The 21,577-nt window shown below is 41.6% G+C and overlaps 1 protein-coding gene across 1 annotated transcript; it reads right to left on the bottom strand.

Annotated features, from left to right (window-relative positions):
• Positions 1-2,237: 2,237 nt before the first annotated feature.
• abch1 (ATP-binding cassette, sub-family H, member 1) lies at positions 2,238-19,591 on the bottom strand. Its single transcript, XM_028423905.1, has 20 exons — positions 19,481-19,591; positions 17,774-17,922; positions 16,809-16,968; positions 15,964-16,118; positions 14,092-14,199; positions 13,751-13,844; positions 11,706-11,780; positions 11,293-11,473; positions 11,056-11,152; positions 10,812-10,980; positions 10,356-10,456; positions 8,528-8,598; positions 8,356-8,405; positions 8,166-8,222; positions 8,004-8,074; positions 7,804-7,892; positions 7,257-7,360; positions 5,784-5,943; positions 5,366-5,470; positions 2,238-4,695 (listed from the first exon to the last, which is right to left on the bottom strand). The coding sequence occupies exons 2-20, from the start codon at positions 17,905-17,907 to the stop codon at positions 4,589-4,591; spliced, it is 2,088 nt and encodes a 695-aa protein (XP_028279706.1). The 5' UTR covers positions 17,908-17,922; positions 19,481-19,591; the 3' UTR covers positions 2,238-4,588.
• Positions 19,592-21,577: the final 1,986 nt, after the last annotated feature.

Below are 21,577 nucleotides of genomic sequence, written 5' to 3'. Positions count from 1 at the left end.
ATGTTGCTTTGTAGCATACAGGAGGCTCTGGTGCGATGAGACTTCGGGTGTCACTGCATGTAATTACACAGTCATTGACTGTAATTAGGTATTGTGTTGTTACTGAGCTCACTAACCACTGTAATTGTCCGTGCATGGACAGACAACTACACTGAACTGAGGGACCAATTTAATAGCGACCTTTCAGTGGGACTGTGTAGTTGCATTATGAGCTGTATGAATGTGTTGAAATATTAGACTCTGAGTGATCATACTGTAATTGTGCTCCCATCAGCACAGAGAGTCATTTCTTTACTTACAATGGTTTCTTTTACGTGTTTCAGGTCAGGTAACTTTAGGACACACAGCCCACTGATATAAAGTGTCCTATTTTGAGATTGTCCTGTTTGAAATGCTAATAGTGGCTGCAGTGAAGGGGGAGATAGGAGATGAGGGATGGGGAGATAAAAACTTGCTGGAACCTTGCAGGCAGCAGTGTGTGATCTGGAGAAGTCTTTTGAAACAAAGAACTCTCAAGCAATGTATGACACGTCACCTCATCTACAGAGATTCTAAGATTCACATAGAAGTATTGGGTCATTGATGAACAAACAAATAGTGTAAAACTATCAAAACCACGTCTGAAATGTGATTCAAGTTTTTGCACTGGGCCACAATGAAATGATTAGAAATATTAGGTGTAGCACTTATTAAAATCATGTATGTTTCTATTCTGCTCCACAAACATGCAGATGGTGGTATTTTTAATCTGTTGGCTAAAAAAACAAAACATGTAACAACATGAAAAAAATCGCTTCTGTCAAAGTACAGCATGGCCAACAATATTTCAGTTTCTGATCAAATTAGAAAGAAAAACAATCAGGGTTAAAACAATAAAAAAAAATATAAAACAAATAAATAAATAAGCAGAAACAACCTCAGTTGTGATGACTATGTTGAAAATGTCCAAATTTGCTTCAGTTAATGGCTTCAATGTTCTTATTTTTAATCAATTTTTAATAATGTTTGTTTTTTAGTTCAAACAATGAAAAGTTTACATTGTCCACCTGTAGCTATTTGACACTCATCTTCCTCATTAAATTGTTATTATTATGTTCATTGTCACACACACTGTACACACAGCCATGCTTCCTTCACTCCAGTCTTTATATTTCGAGGTCTAATATGGATTTAGTAATATTGTAAAAAGTCACTTAAATTCATGAAAGTAAACAGATTTATATAGTTTTATAGTATGAGTATCATACTAAATACACACATGCAGAGTTCAGCAGTCAGTCAGGTGAGGCTCTGCATTCTACGGGAGGAGGTGGGGTCAACGGTATCACCGTAGCAACAAACAACACAGTGATGCAAGCAAGCATGATGTCACTGAATAAATCCGTCATCCTTTGCCTCTGGGTGTTTTTGTAACCACAGGAATTCTAGGGACTTTTGTACTTGCAAAGTAAAAAAAAAGAATCTGGCACAGCTCTGAAATTCAGGAACAACAAAACAAAAGGAGGATTCTTCATCTGAGTTTATTGTTTGAGAGTAAATGAAGAGAACTTCATTGAAACATGTCTGCTATCACAGTGCATATACATGTCACAACACAGTTTACATGCCCTTTAGGGAGAGATGGCAGAGGTAGTCGACTTGGAGCAGAGTCCTGGCATAAACTTTCCTCACCACTGTTTACATGAACAGCAATATTCTGAGGAAGAAGAGCAAAAGTGCAAGTATTTGGGCACTTCTAATCGAGTATGAAGAAGCCAGGTTTGATGGGAATTTTAGACAAGGATTCCCTTTGGAGCATTTCTCCATGCCATGAAATATTTCTCATGTTATTTCCTAATAGCATGAAATATTTATAATACTTGTGCAGCTTATCTCTTTCATCAGGACGCTTTGAATGTTGTTTGTTCAGATTTAGAATGATGGTAACCATAGCAACATCAGCAAACAAACCATGACTGTAGTTTTTTCCCCCTGCTCTGCTGATAAAAGCACAGATAGAAGCACAGAGGTACAGATTTCCAGCGACTAAAACAGATTTATCAATATTAATGATTCAAGGTATCGTCAAGGTATTGTGTGACAAATAGAAAAGGTTAAATCACAGTAACAGCACAACAGCAAGACTCAGCAGCCATGCTAGCACCTTAAAGTCAGCATGCAAACGTGCCACCAATGACAACGCTCCCATGGTTATGTTACGACGGTACACTGATTTGCATGGTCTCCATTTTAGCATGTTAAAAATCGCGTATAAGTATTAAATTCAGAATTAAATATAGAGGTTATTCCAAATATGATGTCAGTGAGAGCTCTGAGGCATCAGGGACCATGAATATTGTAATACATCCAATACATTTATAGCTACATCAGTCACAAAGAACTAGCATGGCTACCAAATTTAAGGCAGTATGTTGCAATTTCAGGTGATCATGGTACTTTGTAGCATTATGAGTAATACAGGTGTACAAATATTCAATAATGATCTAGTGTCTTCAGCTGGGTAATTACAGTTTATGTTAATCTTCTAAAATATTTTATATGTGCCAATTCTGGCTCCAAGATGGAGCATTAGATTAGAAAAAGCATAAGGTAATTCCTGGACACACACAGCATTATGAATCATACACAGATTTAACAATGGCATTTTTGGCAAAAATGTCCAAGAAATAAAAAACATGAGCTGTCCACATTTTCACATAAGCTGAAACAACAGGTACATCATAATGCGATGGAAGGCGAGTGAGGCACACAGAGGTAATCCCACCAGGCTGTGGAACTCATTTTAAATGTGAAGAGAGCTAACAGTATACATCCTTGCAGTTTGGCAAAATATACAGTCCATGTAGGAGCCTGTGAACATGACAGAAAGCTGAATCATAACCACTCCCTGACTTTGAAAACAAGAAGAACAAAAATGTCTCTAACTGTGTGTGCTTAGGAACACTGATGGATGAACAGCAGAGCAGATTTAAAGTGCAGGAAACAACAACAATGTGCTATATCATCAGACCATCACAAAAACCAATTTACAGCCATTAATAGTCATTATTTATCCAGTTATTGGACATATTAATAATATAACTGCCATTACCAGCACACATGGACATCAGAGAGAACACATATGTATAAAATCAGATCTATTAAGCGTGAATGTAAACATTTTAAATTTCAGATTGGCACATGTGATGCTGGTCTGGTGCTTTTTCAGCACTGTTTATTAATATTGTAGGTGTTTAGCCTACATCAATAAGATTTACAAGTAGAAAACTCAGCATGGAAAATTGGCCGAATTCGGTGGTTTATCTCAGAATTAAGTTTAAAATTTAGACTTTTATTATGAAAATAAATGTCAATTTAATAATTGGATTTGTTTCCAGTCTTTATGCTGATCTAAGCGTCATATTTAGAAAGCATCTATTCAATCTATGTTTTCTGTATGTGGTTACAGCAATAGTTCACATAAACATGTGCTAATTTCATAGAGTAAAATGCATTTTCTACTTTTGCTTTAACATCCAAAACTAAAAGTCAAAGCACCTTAAAATGTTGCTGTCTCCATTAAAACCCCCACATCTATATTTGTTTTGTTTATCCGCAGGTACAGTGTGCTTCTCAATATTCTTCTAGGACTCATAAACAAAGCGTATATTATAAAATATTGTTGAATGGATGCAGATAGCATGAGGAATATCACACACTTAATCTGTAAGGAATCTGTCCAACAACCTCCACTCTGTCCAGCAAAGCAGAGTAATGATAAAAAAAAAATTATATGGATACAGTACTACCATAACACTTCCCCCATCACCAACCATCTCCCACAGGCACAAAACACAAAATCGACATGAACTGAAAACGAGGATGCTGCATGCTTACATGACTTTGCTGCACACAACGCCTGAAAGTTATAAAACACTTCCTGTCATAACCAGACAGGAAGTAAAACTGAATTCACAAACAAGCAGCGTTGCTGTGGGAGAGGTTTCAGAGCACATTAAAACCCACTCCATTATGCAACAATCCTCTCCTCACATTTTCTTGTGGACATTTTTGTGTTAATATTTAGTGAACACACTATAATGTGAATGTAAGAGAGCTAATCCTGTATCCTGATTCTTACAAAAATGTCCACTCGTGGTTACATAAAGTCTAATACAGAAAAGTCTATTTATTACAATTAAGGGCAAGTCTTAAAAAGTGACCCTGAGTTGGTCCATGTGGCCGTTCTGGAGGGTGAAAACTTTCGGGAAGCTGCAAATTGAAGTGAAATAAACTACACCTTCTAATTCACCACTACATGTTGTGCATGTGCATATTGTGCCTCTGTGTACTTCTATGTGCAGCAACTTAAACATCACACTGAACAGGCCAAAGCAACTATAGCAGGATCAGGCAGCTGGCTGGGGGCCACATGAGTGTGTGTGTGTCTGAGACATAAAATCGGTCCTTTAAACCACAATAATGCCCTTCAGTTTTCTGATGCCCCGGTCCGTCCACAGACAGAGGGCCCATTTAAGTTGTCGGCTCCTGGGCTTCACATGATGGCTCCGTCCCCACACACTAAAGGATGTTCTCCGAGGTGAGGCGGTCACGTACGCAGCTTTAAAATGACCGTCGCCAGGATGAGGAAGAATGTGTTCCAGCCCAGTGTGACAGCGAAGCCTCGCCACACCATCATCCGAGACAGATCCCAACCTGGTGGGAAGATTTGGTTCAGATTTACTACTGTAGGTGACCTTTGCAGCATTAGATCCATGTTTTCATTCACAAAAATGAGTGCAAACATCTACACTATGATGCCTTGACAACCAGCAACCAGCACATCTACACATTTAAAAAATAAGTCCAAGAGTTTGCACTAAAATTCATCTGCTACCTGCCACTGGCAGACATGTAGCAGAGCATTTGACTGCATCAGAGGAAGTGGCAGGATGAGGCTGCAGTTGCCAGAAAAACAAAGTTTCAGTTAATCCCCCAAATTGAATTCTGATGCTGTCGCTTCTTCGTGTGTCTCCTCTTCCGCCACCCCTCTAAGATAAGGTTCTCAAACAGGAAATGGCTCCTCTGACTTCCTGTGTATCACGTAACACGGAGGAGAGCTCAGGCTGTCGTCAGGTCTTATTCTTCGGTGGCGATGAGGTCAAGAGAAGGAGAAAAGGGAGATGGAGCGAAGCGACTACAGCTTACATTCCAGGAAGATGAGTTACACAGGATCCAAAGCTGATTAATGATTTAGACCACTGGCTCTGTTGTGTGTATAAACATCTGAGCTTCACACACACATGCTACCTGCACGTCAGGGATGGGCTGCAGCGGCCTGTGACATTATGAAACTGCTGTTGTGCAACATGCGTGTGTTCATTACCTCTGTACATGATACAGCGAAGGGCTTCTGAGGCGTAGGTCTGAGGAAGCACCAGGCTAAGGTAGCGCAGAGGATACGGGATACACTCCACGGGCCAGATGATACCTGCATAACAGGACAGGTCACATGTCATGTCTGTTAAGATACAGAGTGTGTTTTATGTTCTAAAAATGAACCCACTTCATCTTGTGGACAGTCAGTTTTTTCTGACATGGACCTAAAGCTGTTTTATTGATCTATGCTCTCTTCAAGGCCACCAGACTCCACTGACAAAATAAGTCATATTTACCTCTCAGATCATGGGAGTTTGGTTTTGGAGCTTGATTGTCTGATTGTGTGATGTTGATTAACCAAATAAAAATTGAATTAGACCCAGCAGCATGCACCGTTCTGAGGCTGTTTAAAAAGCTTTGCTTACCGCTCATGATGAGGTTAGGATAGAAGATGCCCAGTGCAGCCTGGTTGGCGCTCTGCTCATCATCGATGGCGGCCGAGATTACAAGGCCGAACGAGATGCCTGTGACGCCCTGCAGCACGATCAGGATTATAACCAGCACCAAGGAGCCTTCATTAGGTATCTGCAAAGAGAGAGAGAGAAAACAGACAGCGAGCCTGAGTATGGCCTTATCAATAAAAGGATATTGTCTGACAGATACATCAGTGCAGAATACTTTCATGGAACCTGAGAACAGATAATGAGATGAGATCGAGCAACAGAGAGAGAGATACAGGCTAAAAAACATGCTCTGACATTCTGCACTGTTCTTCAGCCAAAAATACCACATGAAATGGAAAGAAATGTCACTGCTGATTAAGCCTGGTTGTAAATAATGCAGACACAGTGGAGCATAGACTGAGCAGAGGTGAGACATGAAACTTTTCAAAATCAAGTCTACAAAAGTCTCAGGTCTGACAATTCCAGCTGATAACTTCACTGTGTGTGTGTGTCAGTGTCGGTGCACTCCTTGGTGTGTTAAGACACTATCCGTCTCCCCTGACAACGTGCAAAAATAGACCTGCACCAAAAGGCCACATGACCACTCGGTTGCCACAGCAATCAAGGGCTGTTGTCGTAGCGATCCCACAGTGATCCCTGGATACGGCCAACGCGGGATGTGATTTATGGAGTGGTGGGCTCTTTGGACTTCAGCACCTTAATTAACACGCAAACACAGTCTCTCTCTCTCTCTCTCTCTCACACACATACAAGCTCACGTCTGCAGGCTCTCTTCCTGTTATTGAGCCCATACATTTGTCCACTGATAATCAATAGTGAGCAGAATCCTCATGTTCCCACCGGTGTGTTGTTCTCAGAACATGACCCCATTGACCTTCAGAGTCACATGAGAAGATTTACAACATATTTCTTCCTGCAGTGAGCTGCATGTTATTTTTATGGAGTATAAATGAAACGCTGATCATGGAAAATAAAGGTTTATACAGGCTGTGCGGCGGGTACAGTGAATTGTTATTAACATAATTATAGCTTTAATGTATGTCAGGAAAAGAACAGATTTATGATGATGTAATGAAAAAGGGCAAAACATTAACCTTCAGAGTGGGCTTCCTAAACAGGACAGGATAGTTCCTGTCCTGTTTAGGAAGCCCACGTATGTAAGGCTTGAACATGAAGTCATGTGGTCTCAGTGCAGGTTAAACAGTATTGACTCTGTGGTCTGGTTTTCCAAACAGGTATTGGCATTACAATGAAATCAATCAGAGAAGCAAACGGTGACGTAAGTGTCATTAGGAATTTGTATGTTTTCTATCACTTAGCCTATATTCCCTATCCTTGGATCTTATTTGTGTTACCCTTGTTTGTTTGTCGAATCAATAAAGATCTTTGGTCTTATCTGAAGTCTGTGTTTGTCAGTGTGTGTCTTGCATCAACCTTGAAGACGAGCAGTATGAAGAGGAGCAGCAGGATGATCTGAACGCTGATGACAAACAGCTGAGAGAAGAGGTGGGCCAGCATCGTCTCCAGAGAGCTCACACCTGGCAGAGACACAGACACACAAATATTAATTGTTTATACATTTATTAATTAACAGCAAAGACTGCAGCTGCAGCGATTACTGAATGCATTAAATAGCTTATGGAAAGATAATATTCTTAAAAGCTGCTGAGCAAATTTTTAAATATATGATAGATTTTTGCCAGTAGGAAAAAATAATAATAACAAATATTTTAAGTTATTAATTACTTATTAAGTTAAAACCGCAAAAACACTGTACTACTCATATAAAGAGTGGGACTGCTTGTTAGTAACCTTTACATTCTGCTGTGAGCACATTGCTCCCTCTACTGGTCACTTCTAAAATTACACTTAAATCATCCATTATGGGTTTATAAAGACAAACTGCAGAAATAATAATAAAAATCATCTAATATGTACAGCTTTTGTGTTTGTGTAAGTAATGTGAACTTTGACCCCGCACCTGCGACCCAGCAGCGGTCCAAAAGCCCCTCCTTCCTCTCCAGGACAAAGGAAAGCGCTGTCAGACCCACAGCAAGGTAGAAGGTGATACTGCAAACCAGAGAAAAATAAAACAGAAAAGAGGAAGTGAAAATGGTTATCACTTAAAAACCAACAGCATGTGAATGAAGACAGGTGCAGATAGTCAACGGCAGCACTGACCTGAGCACGGCACCAGGTGTCACAAATGTAGTGAAGTCTGTGTTTTGGCTGCCATAGATCGGCTCCTCAAACTAGCAGGAGAATTATATTTTTTACTTATAACTACTTATAATAGAGCTGCACATACAGTATTTCTTAAATCAAAATAATAAAAAAAATTACCTTTATTGGCAGGGCAACTGTGTACGACATGCTACCCAACTTATTGTCAACAAAAGCCTGCAGGAGAGAGGGGAGGACACATCTCATGTATTTAGGATTTTAAGAGTTCCGTCTTGTGTAATAGGTCGAATATCAGAAACATGATGCTACTACAGTGCTGTGAACCAACATTACTATCACTTGTTCATACCTCAAAGGCCTTGTGTAGTTTCTTCTGCAGCATTAAGGCAATTTGTCGGTCTGAAAAGGGAAAACAGAAAAGCTGACTATATTTCTGATATAGATGAGTGCCGTGTAATGTAAGAGAAATTAAAACAATAAAGAGCAAAAGCAACAAAAATAAAGGAGAACATGGATCTCACTCGTCAGGTCCAACCAGACATGCACCGATCCTCCATCGACCACCTCTCTGGACACCTGCCGCTGCAACATCCTGCAAAAGCAGCGACACAGTCATGATCTGAAAACCTGAAGATGGCGCACTGAGTGTCTGTGTCACATGGTCTTTTCACTGTACTGGCACTTTTACAGGGTGGTAGTGTTGGTATGTCCCACCGGGAGGAGACCCCGGGGGAGACCCAGGATGCCGGAGACTATGTCTCTCGGCTGGCCTGGGAATGCCTTGGGATTACCTCGGAAGAGCTGGAAAAAGTGTCTGGTGAGAGGGAAGTCTGGGTGTCTTAGACTGCTGCCCCCACAACCCGGCCCCAGATAAGCGGTTTGAAGATGGATGGATGTATCCATTACATTATGCACCCCTTCATAACATTAGCACAATCTTTCAAATGTAATAAAAACCCTAACTCTGCATATGTAAATTATTTTATGAGTGTGTGATGTACGTGTACCACTAATCAAAACATGAAGCATCAGGCAGCGCACACAGTGGTTGTACAGCCACTTAACATGCACATCATGTAATTACACAAAGTATGTTTAATTAGGAGGTGCACACAAACAATACAGTTTTTGCACTGACACAGTCACATCATGAAGCTTTAAATGAAATAAAAAGTTTCTAATGTTTTAACAGCCTGACTGATTGCACAGCTTTGATTATTCACTCTCCTAGCAGCAGGCACCTTTTTGTTTTTCTCAGGCAGTCTATCACATGAGCACCACATGATTGTCTGAGAATAAGCGTTTGATTGGTCGCTGCTAAGACCTGACCTGCCCAGGTGTGTTAGGGACAGGAAGGACCAGACTGTCTACTCACACACTGCGATTCACACCTAACACAACGAGCACGTGGCCTTTACCTTTCAGGACTGACTCATGCTCACATGATGGCAGCTCGGAGTTGTGTGTGTGTGTCAGTGTGGTGTGAGAGGGACAACAGAGACTGCAATACATAGAAATATAAGCGTAATACTCACAAATAAAAGATTTAATAAATAATTTATATAATGCTATCCAACTTGGACAGGATTTTATGGGATGAGTTATTGCATGGATCCAACAACAAATTTGTGGTCCATTAAGAATCCTGGTATCACACAATCACTAAAAATTATTACTTAAAATATTATTTCCCTCCGTAGAAGACAGACCCTGAATCCTTGTTTGGTGATTCTAGAGACATCTTATATTTAGGTCAGTTATAAGTAGGACATGCAAAGCGGTTGTTATAGTATGTGCAGCGAGTGGTGCAGTTAAGGTTTCATTGCAGGAATTTGCAGGAATGCTGCCCGTGCGTCACACTGACAGTCAGCCTTTTCTAAAAGTCCCTCCGGCGACACACAAACACAGCTCTATTTAATCAGAATTGTGTTGCAGGTGCATATCACGAGCATCACTTTAGGCTCTGACGGGTTTAAGGCAAAGAGACAAAATGAGGACAGAAAACGAAGCAGGGGAAGGTAATTCAGCACATGATGAAGGTCAAATCATGTCCTGACAAGTTGAGACATGCTGACACACAAACACATCATGCATCCAGACTTTGACAGTATTTACTTTTATGTGTGACCGCTGTTTATTTTCTGACATGCGTGCACAATCTTTTTATGCACATCATGATCTGAGTGTTTGACATACATGTGCAGTGTGTCTTGTGTTTACAGAACAGATCTACTTACTTCCTCCCCTGACATTAACTAAATAAACTAAACATAACCACAACCAGGACTGTTGATTTTAACTGAACAGACACACACATGCTTCCCTTATTTATGATGCTGTGTTTCTCACCGTTTAGTCAGGTAGCTGGTGAAGTTCTTTCCGAATTCGATGATGCCCCAGTACTCTCCATTATAGATCCCATCGAAAGCATCCTTGTGGGACAAGGGCACCTATGGATACAGAAAGACAGGGTGCTCAGGCCAGCTTGGATAACACAACTTCACAAAACATCATTCTTATCCACTCAGCAGCATGTCAATAAAAGTCTAATCAGAGTTATGATATACAATAAGGCCAGCAACAGTTGGTGTGAAACCCAGAAACGTCTACATCATGCAGTATTTGTGATGTTATTTATGAAATAGGAAGTGTTCACTGTGAAGAGAAGTGAAACTCAAACTGAGAAAGGTTTTGACCTTCTGCCTCGACTGAACCATTTAACACTAAGCAATGTGAAAACACTCAGCATAAACACTCCTGTGCAATAAAGACTGCTCACAACTGATGTCAGCACTAAATTAATACCTGGTTTACACTGGAGTTGTCAAGGAAGGAAAGCAGTGATTGGCTGAAAGAGGAGGGGCTGGTCTCATTGTTCACCACAGCAACCTGGATCCCCTTTGGGTCTCCTCCAACGCACAAACAGATCAGAGAGATCTGGATGACAGGCAGCAGAAACTGGAAACACAATGAGCTGCAAACACAGAGGATACAGTAAGACAATCACAAACAACCAGGCATAATGTTAGGTATAATACTGTCAACATACCCCGGCATCCTCTTCATCCGCACCATTGTTTTGATCATCAGGGCAGCGATGTTTCTCCACTTTGGCAGCATGTGTCTGGCTCGAACCTTCCAGTCCGCTGAACACAAAGTGGAAGCTCATTGAAAAAGGTGATGCTCCAAACGAAATGTTTTCACTTGGGATGACTTATCGCCTGCTTCCCTCTGCTCAGGACTTATTGTATACCAAATTAGACAAACACATACTACATGTCTCTACCTGAACATTTGGAAAGTTCTTCTGCAGCAGGTGATCCAACTGCAAGAATAGGCTGACTCTCGTCCCGCCCGCTCTCAAATGATTGGCTTTTCTCTAGCGGCCCGCTCTGTGGACTGGACCCCAGTTTGGAGCTGGTCTGGTCCGACATCTCACACAGCTGCAGGAAGGCATGCTCTAGAGTCTGCAGCAGGAGACAACGTGTGTTGAAAATCCAGTTATATAGCAATATAATATTTTACAGCTTCTTCTTGTTTTTATTTCTAATTACACATCTCATTGACATCAAGACTAAAAAAAATAAATAAGCAGCTCTATGATGCAGTCAGTCTGTTTGGCTGAACAGACTCCCTGTCCTAACTACAAGCAACCCGTGGGTGCCTGCAGAGTGCTCTGTGGGTTTGAACTGTACTCACCGTTGCGCTGTGCTGCTTCATGACTGCGTCTGGAGGACCTTCAGCCAGCAAGCGGCCGTTCCGCATGAGACCGACCTACAGAGAGGAGAAAAAACAAGTCTGTTGATTTAGCTAGCTGGCTAAAAGTTTTCAAACTGCTACCAAGAAGGTAATTTGGCCCTAAGTGCTATACTGCTAGATCTATAAACCAATGCAAGGTGTGAGTCCACCAACCTACATAGACCATGTTGGACATCTGAGTTCAGAGGAAGTCAGAGCATGTTCTCTAAACTGTACATTAAACAGTTTAATTTTTCTTGAAGTTAAGGAAGTTTCAACTTAACATCAAACAACATAAAAGTATTCAGATCACATAAAGCATTCATATTAGATTTCAGTGGTATGTATCACTGTTATGACTAAAAAGAGCTGTCACCAATGGAAACAATGTCAAAAGAGATGTTCTTGCCTTATTAAAATCACTATCTTTGCTTGATTTGCTTGACTAAGTGTCATTTAGTTTTTTATTAAAAAAATTTTGGACCTCTGCTTTTATCATCTATTATGATTATTTCTCCTTAACAAGTGAAAGTTAATTGTCAGCGACCAAACAACAAACCTACTCCTCGCTGGGTCAAACACATCATAAACAAAAGCTGCAGTTGTTTTGTGATCAAAGTCTACCTATTGTACTAGAAGGACTGAAACTACAACATGTTGACACGGCCCAGCACGGCTCATTCCTTAGCGGTGGAGTGATGCATTGTTGCACTGTGTATTCTTTCACCTGACATACTTCTGTCAAGGTGAAACAGACACAAAGACACAAGTGAATCAGCAAATGGGCCTCTCTCCCTCAGCCTGTGAGACTCAGCTCTGCACGGTCGACATCGCACCGAGTGGTCTGACTGGTTTTGACTTTCTGGCCTCGAGAATTGCTTGCAGCTGTTTTAGTAATAGGCCAAAGTGACCAGGGATATTGTGGTGTGCAGCTTGACAAGAAGCATGAGTTATGTAGTTTTAAAGGGTGAAGTTTCAGCTTGAGCATGACAGCACACACGCACACAAATTCTTACACTAACTGATTAAATGTGACTTGTTGATACTGGGGATTTCTTTTTGAAATAAAGCTCCTTAGACTAGACTAAAGCACCATGTGATGAAAAATTCTCCACTAAAACCCAGAAGCAGGTAAATTCTATCAAATCATTATGATTTTTAAATTATTTTTGAAACAATGGGGCTTCAGGCAAAAGATATATATATATAAATGAGTAAAATAAAAATACTTTTGCATTATTTTACAGCAGAGTGGACACATAACATTTTCCTGGGTGGCAGTGGTTAAGCCAATTTGACACAAACGCAGGATGAGGCTACTTGCAGCTTCATGCTAAATTAACAACAAGTGTGGCCTCAATCCTCTCATCTAGCTCTCAGTGAATGCCCATTCATTTATTTAGCTTCTGGTAGTCTGGTGATCTACAGCACAAACTTTTGACTGTAAAATATTCAGCTTTATTTACAAAGAAGATTAATGAAACAATGAATGAACTGAGGGGATTTATGCTTAGCCAGGTTTGACAGGCAGGGGAAATGGCATACATTTTGCAGCATGTGAGTCTGTAATAGTTGTAAGCTGTGTTTTGACTGAAACCAGTGATCTGATGTATGCTGGCAGGTTGGGCTCAGATTTGCTGAGCATTTTTTACTGCAAACAATCATTTATCAGCACTGGGTCTATGAAATTAGTGTAAAATGGTATATATTCAGTGTCATCAATAGACATTTATGACAGCAGAAACATGGCTGCCCTGCACTGTAATTAAAGACCCACAGAGCTTCTATACAAATTCAAGCTTTTGTCCGTCCTGTCAAAGCTCATAAAGAAGAAAGTTCATCAGACATCAGACTCAACATCAATGGGCTCTTTGTTTTTCTACGAGGAGGGAGAAGATGGTGTGAATATGGTGCTTTGTTCTGTGTGTACATGTTTATGCACATGCATGAGGATTCTGTTCTCTGTGTGTGTGTGTGGGTGGTGGTGGTGTGGGGGGGTATCTCACCACGTTGGCCTGCCGGGCTTCCTCAATATAGTGTGTGGTGATGATGACAGAGACTTTTCCCGTCCTTACAATCTCCACCAGATGCTGCCAGATCCTAGAAAGAAACCAAACAAATTACATAACACTGGACCCACTCACTGATGGGATTTTTTTTTCTAAAATCTCAAGCTGTTCCCCTGCCAAACGTCTGATCTGATGAGGCTTTGTGATTACACAATACTATGTTGGAGCAACACACTGCTTTTAGAAAAAGTTTGCTTTTCTAGAACAAATGGGATGTGTGAGGTGACAACCAGGAACACAGTTGTGTGAATATGAGTGTGTGTGTGTGTGTTACATACTTTGCCCGGAGCACAGGGTCCACACCGACCGTGGGCTCGTCCAGGATGAGCAGCTCTGGATTCTGCAGCAGAGCCGCTCCGAGAGACACCCTGCGTCGCTGACCACCGCTGTAACACACACACACAAACCAATGGGACAACAGTAAGAGAACTGGTTTGTAATCCCCCTTGGCTCTGTGCGTAACACTTAGTCTAGACTAGGAGACAAAACCTGCCGGACGACATGAAGGTAAAGAACAACAATACATAAGACAGGGTGGGAGGAAAGCATGTCAACACACTGACTTCACTTTATTTACATTAAAATAAAAGCAAAAAACACCGTGGAGCTTTGGGTTAGCAATATGAAGTGGATCATGATTTGTCACCTGTCTTCATAGCAGACATGTCTTTCACATTATGTACTGTACTGCTGAAGAACAAGGACCCACTGCAGGCTCACAGCACATATCATAGACTGTTAAATAAGAAGACCAGAGCTTTATTTGAAGTTTCAGCTCATTAACATGACAGCCTGTGACACCAACAACAGCATAAACATTACAGGAACTGCTAACGAGGGTCGGTATGAGGGGCCTCTCAGAGAACAGAGGACTCATTGTTAAAGACTGAAAGATGTGAACCCAAAGCTGCAATAAGAGATGAACACTCTTCCTCCGATAACATTATGAGAGACATAAAGCAATCTGCCAATTTTACTGATCTTTATCTAACAATTCACATCAAGTGTAATGTGCCATTTTATAAAAAAATAACTAATGGGTGAGCAGGTCCTGTAGAAATGTTTAGTGACAAGCCAGATCTGTCTTTTTTTAGCTTAAGCATGTTTGCTTCCTTTTATGGCCTGAGAATAAGGCTGACTGCTCCCATCTAATTCTGTGGAAACTGGGAATCGATGGAAAAATGGGACAAAAAAACAACGTTCTTTTAGTCTGGGAGGATGTTGCAAGCAGAGGTGAGGCTCAATGGAGAGTGATGAAGGAGAAATTCTTGCTGCCATACTTACATACATGATCTACTTAGTTATACATGTCGTGTGAGCATAAAGATAAAGCACCTACAGAGCAAAGATAGTCGTATTTACAGCCTACAATATACAATATATACTGCCAGAGTGACACACTTTTACATCAAAAAGTATCATTTGTAAGACTGTTAGGTCAGCTTACTTGTACACTTAAGTTAGACTGCTAACGAGCTAGCAGCAGACTGCTATCATCATGCACCACTTTGCACCAAGATGGGATTATCAATGTAGGTTTCAGTGCACTGAATTAAAGAGGTATTTTGCACACATAAAATGTGAGTTTTGTGTGTGGGATTATTAAAGGGTTTGAAGCTCAGCTAATCATACAGTAAATGTACCTTTATCTGACATTTGTCTGTGAGCTTATCAGACAAAGTCATATTTTTTATGGATGTCTGGGATGCTGACAGAGATAATGTCTATCTGTGTGTACATCATATCACATAATTCAGGTTTCAAAGTCCACGATTCACAGCTGTGAAAACATTAACCTCACTTTATAAGCTGTCTGTCTTTAGGTTCAGCTCACTACACTCTGATACCCAACCCACAGGCACCTTCTCCTGATCAGCTGCAAGGATGCCCTTCCTCCACTGTTCACTCTCACTCAGCCAGCAGGAGCAGAGCCACACCGCATTCTTTAATCCCTTAGTTCTGTTGTAAATTCATTTGTAAATAAATGCTAATTTCACTTGCTTTTGTGTCATGTTGCTACCCCCTGAGCCATGGCCATAACAGTTGCCATCTGTATTTCACAGATAGCAATAACTTAACAGCTTGAAGTTGTAACCGTGCGTTCTGGGGACATTCAGATCTGTTCAGTTCTCCACTGTACATGCTTTTACCTGAGATTTCGGACCAGGCTGTGCTTCTGAGGTAGATCCAGGAAGTCGACGAGGAAGTTCATACGCGCCTGGGTTTCCTTAGACGTCAGGCCGTGGATCCGGCCAAAGAAACTCAGGGTGTCACTGATGGTGAACTCATTGTAGAGCGCTAGTTCCTGTACAACACGGAGATATGTCAGAGAAGAGGTAAGACATTCAAATTTGATCATTTACTCCAACTTTTTCTACAGAAAGATCTTCTACATCAAGTGAAATAATCAGACACAGGATAAGAGGGTCAATAAATAATCCATCAAATATCTCTTGAAGGATTAATTTGTTGCTACACATCTGTAGCAACAAATCTATATGACATAACTACCATTGCTAGCCACTTTGTTTGGGTTTTGCTGCACTGCAGCATCAGGACACACTTGAGGTGTCACATTCCTCCTTCTCCTTCTCTGAACGTGACGCTCGGGATAGACACACAGGAAGACACAGGCAGTGTGTGTTATCGGTCTCATCAGGTATCCAGTGTGACAGTAATGATCCCTGCTCAGGTACAGGTCGCTCACTGCAGCAAAGGCTAAATTACAGAAGCCGCAGGGCAAGGTGCTTAAAGAGCAACTTCTTGACATGAAAATGAGGGTGGGAATGTATGTTAAGTTAATACCTTAAACCTCTGAAGTATTTTAATGTATTTCAGCAGTGAAAACAGAAAGAACAGGACTTTGTGTCACGTGAAAAGCCTTAAGTGAGATACCAAGAGCACTTTCTAATCACTGGTTCCTCACACATGAGCAACAGGTTGATTCCCAGGCTGTGTGAGCTACATAATGAGGGTGTAAATTTAGGCTGTTTACCTGCGGCATGTATCCGACCATCTTTCCTGGGACATCGTGACCAGGAAACGCAGGTGGCTTTCCCAAAACAGTGACGTGTCCCCGTGAGATTTTCAAGGTCCCGACAATGCATTTCAGGAGTGTGGTCTTCCCACATCCACTAGGCCCCAAAAGGCCATATCTACAAAACACAAAACATGTTTGAATAGTTTATTTTATATTTATACACCAGGTCTCATTTTCAAAGGATGATTGAAGGATATATAAACTTCAGTCCAGTCATTAAGGAAAGCTACATCAAAGGAAACTGATCAACCGTGTTAGAGATGAAAGCTCAGAGGCATTTCTTCATCAGGAATCTACGATAGCACATAAAGCCAACAATGAAAGTGAGTCTTCAGGTTTTATTGCGTAATTATAAAGTATGCTGACAATAGGCTGGCGTGATGTGCAACCATCTGTGATTGTTTGTCTCCATCTTAGTGGCATAACAACAAGACAGATATTTGCTTTGTAATCTCTGAAGCTCTCTAAATTAACTTCACACAAACAGCTTAATCTGTAGGAGGACGGTAACCAGTCGTGTTGTCCACTCCAGTTGTGTCAAATCACACGCAGGCTGCTTCTTAGTAACACTGTCATTTTGTCTGTGTACATTCCTGGTGTAACACTACGCTGGCTTCACACATTCACATCCTGCATGAAGAGTGAGAAAGCCTGTAGACTTTGACAGCATGGTCACGTTCATCTGAGTCTAGAATGTGAGAAAAGCGACACAGAGGACTACTGTAAATCAGCTGTGATTATGCAGTGAAATGACAAATGACAGACAGTGGGGTGAAACACGAGAGATGTGAAGAAACTTGAATGTCTTGCAGGAAAGGGACATTTTGGGAACAGACTGCTGACACTGCCTACAAGGAAGCCAGCATCATTTGCATACTGGTCAGGAACATAAGCCACACTTGAACCAGTCAATCACTCACATGTGCCCCTGTGGTACAGTCAGGTTCAGGTTGGTGAGGACCTTCAGTTTGCCGTACGACCGGCAGACGTCTCGACACTGAATGGCACAATCCTCCTGTCCAGCAGGCAGAGAGACCTCCAAGTCAGCCTTCATGTTTCTGTCCTTCAGCTGGAAGAGAGAGAGAAGACAGTTCATCCTCCATTACTTACTGCAGTCCACATAAATGTGTCACCACATCTGCACAGAGCTCCACACTCCATCTCTATAAATGGTGTTTCTTTTCTTTACTGTGGGACTCTGCTGTAGGTGGACATGAACTGATTGACTGTCTTGAGAACAGTTGGTTTATAAACATAAAATATTGTATTTGATGAAACACTCCTCTAAAGGGGATGTTTTGTATAACAGTGACACCAGATCCACAAATATGTGATGTATTTGTGACTTCCTCTTGTTTTGAGTTCTGCTTTCTTACTTTCATTAGAAGACACATTTATAAAGAAAGCTCTCTCTTGTACTTCTGTACAGTTACAGTGCCATACAGGAGATACAAGTGTCAAAGTCTACTTCCTGAAAGCACTTTCAATGTGCAACATGTTGGATGTTTAACAGAAATCATATAATGTGACAGTGGATTCAACACTCCACATCCAGTGAGGAGGACATTTGACAGCCGTGAGCTGAACGCAAACCATTCTTCTTCTTGAGCCAGTCACTGCACCACTTCTTTTATTTGAAAAATGCAAGCAAAGAGAGGAACTAGTTTGCTCTTTAAGCCCAAAAGCCTGAGAGAGATCGCACCTCTGTAAAAATAGCACACTCACTACTCAGTTGTATACACTGATATTCTACATCATGTCTCTGCATCATTGCCAGGCTTCAGCAGACAAATTATGTGAGCCGTAAAACAATCTGGAGCCTAGTAATCTCCAATAAGAGCCTTCTTTCACTGGTTTCCAGCTAACTCCCTCCTTTAATCCAGAATCTCTCATTTTCCAGAGGAGAGATTAGAGAGATTGCATTGCATAATCGACTGGCCTCACCTTTAGCACTATAGCCTACATCTGCAGATATCTCACCCTTAACTCTGTATGATCGTTTCAGACAATAAACCCACCTAATGTCTATCAGTAACATGTGAGATAACGCTCACAAAAAGCAAAGATAACACACTGATAAGACTCACAGCGATGGAAGGATAAAGCAGCTTTTACACTTACCCAGAGAGAAGATGCAGAATGGATGAAGAGCACCTGATGAGTGAGTTCACAGACTGAGGACAACAAGTAAAGAGGCTGCAAACATCAGCTGACACAAACATCTCAATGCAAAGTGGAAGAACAGGTTGAGCTCACAAGCCGGCAGGTGGAGGAGGCATGCTTTCCTCAGAATACCAGCCTCTCACACAAACACAACAGTATTGGAGTATTGTGTGTATGTAACAGGTCACCACGCTCACTGCAGTGTAATTAACCCATCTGAAGGCTCACCTGGGGCTCTAGCAAAGTCTGCTTGAAATCTTTTAAAATGCTAAATTATATCCAAACATATATTTATTTACTCTATAGTTCCACTCTGTTATCCAGATCGAAAGGCCTATATTTTCAGAGAATACCAAACACACTGTGCCCAACACATTTCTCTGATAATCAATGACCTCAATCAGCTCGAAAAAGCCTCATCTCCAGTCATTCATACTCTGCCCTTAATCACCAAGAATTCCTACCTTGCCTGCCAAGTTGGTGCCAACTTGCGTCACGGCTAAGTGAAAGAAAAACCAGGCTTGACAGGCGCACCTGGAGCTCTGCGGAGCTGCATTCCCCCCAACCTCACAATGTTAGGGAAGGACCAGTGTCGGTCTAAGCGCTCAGCTGCCGCACTTTCACTTCTCTGTTTCACATCAGCGCGTCACGCGGCAGTGCGCCATGATAACGCGCATCCCTGCCCTCAAAACTCTAAACATCTATCTCTGTCCTCTAGTGCGTCACAAAGCACATCTAAAGCCGACAGTGGTCACAGCGTGCATCCTGCAGACTTCCTCTGTTTACCGTTGCATGCAGCGGGGTGTCAATGAATGCTGTCAAGCCTCCGCCTAAATCCAGGACGTTTTCTGCACATATAGCGTCCTAAAATATGAACAGGCATCTTACCCGCTCCTCCATCTCGGTGCAGTCTGCAGCAGGTCCGGTCGTCGCATCATTCTGACCGGCAGCCTCCGCGGCCATGGCAGCAGGGAGGAGGGCGGACCGCACAGCCGGCTGAGCCTCTGCAGGAGAGAGAGAGGGAGGGGGGGGATAAAATGGATGCGCTCTGGGACTTTCTATACTGGAGTCAGACTGAAAATAACATGCAACAGTTTCTGATCTGACTAGTCAGTTTGGGGTGTTTTGCTGCTGCTGCGCTTTAGACCACCTGGCTGCTGGTGCTGCAAAAACCTTTCACTTGATGCAGTGATAAATATTTCACTCCCTGTGTTTACCTCATTTCAGTGAGTGTTGTGATGACATGTGGTTCATTGCCTCCCTTTTTAGAAGGTTACAAATTGAGATTGAAGAAACAAATTATGTGGACATCATTTCTTATTATTGTGATGGAGATGAAGGTGCAATTCCCAAAGTCACCAAAAGATGGAGGCACAGAACAAGAGACTGTGGTGCTATAAGGAGTTAAAGGTAAACAATGTTACTTGCGTGTGGGCTCTGCTCATTGTCTTCCTTAGCAGAGTCTGAGCGACCGGATGAAAACAAAAAAAATCAGGTTTTAAGTGCAAATAAATAAATAATGTTCTTTGCAGCACAATGATGAAAAAAACTCCACAAACAGTACTCGGAGATCCAGATCAATCACAGAGTTTGCAGTTAACTTACCAACTGCACCCAATTAAAAGGCACTGTAAGAGCTAGCTGCTGTTTCATTTATTCAAATTCCTCCTCCATGGAAAAAAGTGGGCATAAAACTCCTGGGCTAAATAAAGTGGCCCTCTCCGGCCCTGCTCTAACTTCTCTACAAGTTGGCAGCTTGTAAGTGCAGTAACACATGTTCTGGAGCAAAGCACGAATAACCCATTAGAACATTTTTAAAGGCAGGAAGAGAAACCAGATGGTTGTGAAGGAAAATATTAAAAATACTGAAATATGATGCACACATGAAGAATGTTATGAAGTAAATTTGGGGACCTGAGAAAAGATTTCAGGAAAGTATTTATACCAAATTTGCTACTATTAAGAGGCTTTTTGGCATAAAGAGTAGGAAAGGCCACACATTAAAATGTGTTTTTCTCATTTTAATTAATAAAACAGAAATAGGCTGCATGACAATGATATGATAATGTGATTTAGGTAAGCTTGCAATACCTTCAAACATCCACAAAGGGGCAGAGTGTACCAGGTTAAACTGAAGGTATAAAAGAAAAAGAGGGGGTTTGCCTGTGCAGGAATGAGCAGACAGGCTGAACACAGAGAGGAGGGGGGGGTGCAGTGATCAATGGCAGATACTGTGAGATTGTCCACTTCATTCAGTGAAAAAGCAATTAATGTTCCACGCTCACAAGTGAGCAGAAACTGGTCTATTTGGATCTATTTTTAGCTGAGTGGCGCCTCTGAGCCCTACAGTATTGTTTAATCATTCGAAAGTATTGAGTGTGCGCACTTTGGCCAATTAGGCCAGAGCCCCTCTGTGCCACGTTCAAACCTGATAAACGACACGCCAGGGCACAGTTCACGAACTCCACTCTTATTCAACCAAAAGACCTCAATTGTTGTCCAAGAAATTAAAACCCGAAACTGCCCAAAGGGCGCGTTGCCTAATTGGGTAAAGGGTTGAG

Source organism: Parambassis ranga, chromosome 15 (assembly GCF_900634625.1).
Source record: "Parambassis ranga chromosome 15, fParRan2.1, whole genome shotgun sequence".
NCBI lineage: Eukaryota > Metazoa > Chordata > Actinopteri > Ambassidae > Parambassis > Parambassis ranga.
This window is presented reverse-complemented; position numbering and strand designations above follow the sequence as displayed.